Source organism: Miniopterus natalensis, chromosome 7 (assembly GCF_054644295.1).
Source record: "Miniopterus natalensis isolate mMinNat1 chromosome 7, mMinNat1.hap1, whole genome shotgun sequence".
In the NCBI taxonomy this organism is placed as follows: Eukaryota; Metazoa; Chordata; class Mammalia; order Chiroptera; family Miniopteridae; genus Miniopterus; species Miniopterus natalensis.
In genome coordinates, this window is record NC_142087.1 from 28,730,707 (window position 1) to 28,735,752 (window position 5,046).

The window sequence follows — 5,046 nt, forward strand, 5'->3', positions numbered from 1 at the left end:
AAAAAGAAAAACTGTAAAAACCTAGGGGGAAAGCTGTTGAATTTGCATTTATTTCATGTAAGTGCACATACTGGTCAGCAACACATCTGGCCAAGTCTTTGAAATCATCTGAATGGCAAAACAGCTGGTTCCCATACAAGAGGCCACCAAGGGTCCTGTGGTCAGCGGGCACAGCTTTTGTCTCCTTGAGTGTTAAACACCACTCGTTCCAGGTGAAAACCGACTTTAAAAAGCAGGACTTCCAAGCCCCTGCGAGGCCTCCCAGAGCCTTCATTCTCTCTGTCACACACCCTGCAGTTTTCATTGTCTTTAAAAAATAGTAAACGGTAGCATCTGCATTTCAAAATTGGCAAAAACAAAACAAAACAAACTTCCTTGACTCTGAAGGCAGCCGTGCACCTGACACTACTCCCGCTCAGCATGGTAAACTCTGGGACAGCTGCATTTCTAAGGCAAAACCAGAAACAACAGGGTGTCCTCCATCTGAGAGGCAGAGTTTAGAATCTGGAAGGAAACACATTCCCTCTGTACTTCTGCAAGGCGGCAGCGGAAAGTCCCCAGGCTCCTGCAGGCCTCTCAGGCTGGCTCCTCAGGCAGTTTGGACCATTCCAGCTGCTTCCTGCCTACACAGGCAGACCGCCCATCACTGACCACCTCATAAGGGGACACCTCTGCAAGTGAGCCCTTAAAAGTGAGGACATCGATTCAAGTTGCTTTGAGTAGTGCTTGTAGTTGCCAAAGATCTTAGTTGCTCTCTCTTTCTCTCTTCCCTCCCTCCCGCCTGCTCCCCCTTTTCAAGGAAAAGAGAGAAAGAAGACACAAGTTCCCAAAGCGGCACTGGGACAGTCATGGTGCGTGACTGGTCTCTGGCTTTTCTGAGAGCTACAGCCACGAGTCAGAATCAAGTTGTCAGGATGCAGCGCGGACTGAGGGCTGTGAACTGTGCTAAGGGCTTTACGCCGACGGCTCTGAGCTCAGGGAGTCCTCTCGCCCCCACGTGCTTTAGGAGCAATCAGGGGGAGACTCCCCGCAATTCCTCCGCCTACGTGTGGTCAGAGCACGGAAACCCAGAGCTGCCCCAGGTGAAGGCAGGGAGCCGGGGCAGGGCGGGTGGGTGTCTTGGGGACGGGCAGGCTTAGAGACAAGTAGTCCTTGGCGTTTTCCTTACTGGTGTTCGACTCATCAACAGTCGAGTCTGCGCTGACATCAGAACATTTAGATGAATTTAGATCCAAGTGCTTGTGGAGCAAACCCCTGGCCTCTCCAGCACTTTGGATTATTTCTTTTCAAAACCATTTTAACTCACTTCGTACAACTTCTGCCACATTTCTCAGGTTTCACTAGCAAATAAACCCAAGACTATCAGAAACTTAAGACAGAGACATGCGAGTTCTAAACGCCCCCCTCCTTGCTAACGAGACCGTAGGTGGATTTCTGGTCACGGTGGAGGATTTTGACCACACGAAGGTCGGCAGGACTTGCGATGGGAAAGTGCGCGGATGTACATGCAAAGACACTCAGTCCTAAATATGTTCCCTCTGGCAAAAATCAAAACAAAACTTCTTATGTAATTAAATAATAATCGACTTAGTCTCCATTATACAAATTAGCACAATCACACCCCTTTTCTTCTTAGTTGACTCCAGGGAGCAGAGAAGCCGTTCAGAGGAAGCCCATGAGCACCTGACTCCGAACCCAGCATCAGTGCAGAAAGGTGAAATCGGTCATATTTGAATTGGACAAGGGGGAACGAGTGACAATAGTTAATATTCACAAAATTCCCGCAATGACGCCACAGCCCGTCGCTTCCACTTGGGAATGTCACACGCGTTTAGGATACACCTGCGCATTCCCAGTTGCCAGGCTTTTAAGGAGAAAGTTTACAACCGTTTGCTAAGATTCCAGTCCGGCCTTTCAGGAGGATGTGGGTCCCGCCTTCTGACAGAGGATGTGAGCTCTGAGGATGGCGGCGGCTGACTGACAGTGTCTCTGGGGCCACCTCACCTTCAGCAGTCTGTCCCAGGTGTTGGACTACGGGAAACAGAAGATGACAGCATTGGAAGCTGCTGTGCCCAGCCTCGCATGGCTATGCCCTGGGGAGGCCCGTGGGCACCCAACCACAAGCTGGGCAGCTGGGCTGGGCCTGCCGTCCAGCAGGGGCCGTGCCCGCCCCGCCCTCCGCCTGCGTGTGCGGGGCTGTCGCCCACCCCCCCGCAGCTGCCCCTCCTGCCCCCGCAGCCTCCGCGTCTTTACCTGTACTGGTTGTCCACGGCCCTGCTTTCAGCCCTCTCCGGAGCCCAGGAGTAGCTGTCTGCCGCACGCTGGGGCTTTTTCTTCTCCCTCTTGGCTCGCCGCTTGCGGTAGACCAGCAGCCCCAGGGCCAGAGCCAGCAAGAGCAAGATAGCCACCACAGTGCCCAGGATGTAGAACAGGAGTAGCTTTTGCCCGTCGGTGCCCTCATTCCTTTGTTGGACCACGAAATCCCCGTCCGTAGACTCCTCATGGCCCGTGGTGGCCGTGGGGTGATGGGTGCCAGGCTTCATCCAGATTCCAGGGGACCCGCTGCTGGCCAGAGCCTGGGGTGGCGTAGGGGTGGTAGAGGCATTGGATGGAAGGAAGAGTCTCCTCTTGGTGGGTGCCACCTGGGAGGTGCCCTCAGGGCCTCCAGTCGGACTTGAGGTTGTGGCAGAAAGCACCAGGCTCCCCTCTCGGTCTCCTGTGTTCTCCCCCTGGGGACTCTCAGCAACTGGTGTCCTGGACATGGGGCCCATGGTACAGGAGACCCCGTTCGGGGCCAGCTCCCTGCCTGGCAAGCAGCCGCAGCGGAAGGACCCTGGCATGTTGAAGCACAAGCTGTCACAGGGGCTGCCCTCAGGGCCCGCACACTCGTCCACATCCTCGCACTGGGTGCCGTCCTTCCCGGCCATGGCGTAGCCGTCCTCGCAGGAGCAGTGGAAGGAGCCTTCTGTGTTGGTGCAGCCCTGGGCGCAGGGCGAGCGGCCGGGGGCACACTCGTCCACATCCTGACAGGCCCCCTCTCCAGGGCTGCCAGGCTCGTAGCCCACCCAGCACTGGCAGTGGAAGCCCCCGGGGGTGTTGACACACTCCTGGGCACAGGGGGAGTCCTGGCACTCGTCCACGTCTATGCAGTCCCGCTGAGTCGAGTCCAGCTGGAAGCCCTGGGGACAGTGGCACGTGTAGTTTTTCCCCAGGGGCCCGGGAATGCACGTGGCCATCCCCCTGCACGGGCTGGAGCTGCAAGGGTCCCGGGAGGCACAGGTCACCAGGTCATCCAGCAGCCGGAACCCCGGGCGGCAGCCACAGCGGAAGGAGCCATCCCCCCCCTCGAAGCAGTCCTGCTGGCAGCCCCCGTTATTGAAGCTGCATCCGTACTCAGGGCTGACGCAGAGGGGCCCTGTGATGCCCCAGTCGAACACATCGGCGGCCTTTTCTCTGCACAAGAAGTCCTGCTTCCTCTTGTCCCCATCATCACAGGCCACATTGGCCAAGGAGGCGTAGGGCACAGCTTCCAGGGAGGAGCTGGTGGCATGGAAAGGAGTGATGTAGTTCACCTGGCCTGGGCCCCCCAGGGACAGGGGCCGGCACATGCCTTTGAAGCTGAACTTGCACACAAAGCCCTCGATGCTGTTCCCAGGGGAGCCCGGGCTCCCACAGGGGCCCTCAGACCACTTGGCGAGGTAGCTGGAGAGGGAAGGGAGGGACGGGTCCAGCAGCAGGGACACGCAGCGCCTGGAGATGCAAGTGTTCTTGGCCTCCTTGTGCCAGTTGGAGTAAAGCGTGTCTTCCCCGCCACCCACCCAGCTGAAGCCCTTCAGCGGCAGGCTGGGCTGTATGCACTTGCCCTTTTCTCGCTCGAGTCCTATCCAGAACTTGCCTGACCGGGTTGCCAGGGGCACCCTGGACTGTAGGAGCTGGGCCAGTAACCGCTGGATGTGCCTGGCCTCCTCCTCGGTCCTCACCGTGGCCAGGTTGCCCCCGTTCCTGCTGCAGTGAAGCTGGGCCTCCTCGAAACTGAGCCTGTCCTGGTGGGCCGAGTAGCAGGCGGTCCCCGCACACACCACGGCCTGCCCCTCGGCACCAGCCCTGGCCCCGGGCTGGCTGGGGAGCAGCAGCAGCAGCAGCAGCAGCAGCAGCAGCAGCAGCAGGCGGGTGGAGGTGGCCATCGCGGCCTCCCTGTCGCCCTCAGCGGGAGGCTGGGAGCCTGACAGTGACAGCGCCCGCCCCGGCGAGCTCAGAGGGGAGCTGAGGGCTCCGACACTGACACTCCGGTGCCGAGAAGGACACAAGGGCTGCGGGCTTTTCACGTCCCCCTGACCCAAGGCGCGTCCGGTGCTGTTGTATTTCTTATTTCTCACCGGATACTGGAACTTCCTGCAGTGAATAGTTTTCTGACTCCTGTTGCCTTCATCGTGGCTTTGTTGTTCATAAAAGGAGCCAGGCAGCTTTGCTGGGTCCCTGGCAAAGCTCTGGGAAAATGTGGCCACATGGCGGGAAGACAGCTCGGGGACCCCCGCTGCTTTATTTGGGTTCCATTCTCTCCCATCTGTACGGGGAGCTTAAATGACATGCTACAGTGTGAGCAGAGACTTTCGGGGGCCAGGAACTGGAGAAGCTCACTGAGTAACCCACAATAAAATTCCACTTTGGTTTGCAAATAACCAGAAAGGGGAAAAAAAATCCTCAGACTTGAGACACAAGGCCAGCGATGGTTATAATTTTCAGCCTTTTTTAGAAGCAAAGCAGATTTTTTCTTTCTCCTATCTCATGTTCCCTTCGGCCTCGGGAGTCCCTTCATTCTGAACTTTAAATAGAGAGGCAGTTTTTAAATAGGAACTGGGCCGTGGGAAAGCCTGAGTGTCTAATACAGTGCCAAGCTCCTCGAGAACATGAAACCAAATTGGGTGAAACTTAGCAGTTTTCGGGGTTTCGCAATGCAAATATTGTGTTGGGAGGAGGCGGTGCACAGAAAGCGTCAGAAAGAAAAAAATGAAAATGTTTCTGGCCTCCTGGCACTGGGCTTGACTC

The 5,046-nt window shown here is 56.9% G+C and overlaps 1 protein-coding gene across 1 annotated transcript; it reads right to left on the reverse strand.

Moving 5' to 3' along the window:
• Nucleotides 1–25: 25 nt before the first annotated feature.
• CD93 (CD93 molecule) lies at nt 26–4,275 on the reverse strand. Its single transcript, XM_016212016.2, has 2 exons — nt 2,254–4,275; nt 26–2,031 (listed from the first exon to the last, which is right to left on the reverse strand). Exons 1-2 carry the CDS (start codon nt 4,182–4,184, stop codon nt 2,007–2,009), a joined length of 1,956 nt encoding a protein of 651 aa, XP_016067502.2. The 5' UTR covers nt 4,185–4,275; the 3' UTR covers nt 26–2,006.
• Between the last annotated feature and the right edge of the window lie 771 nt (nt 4,276–5,046).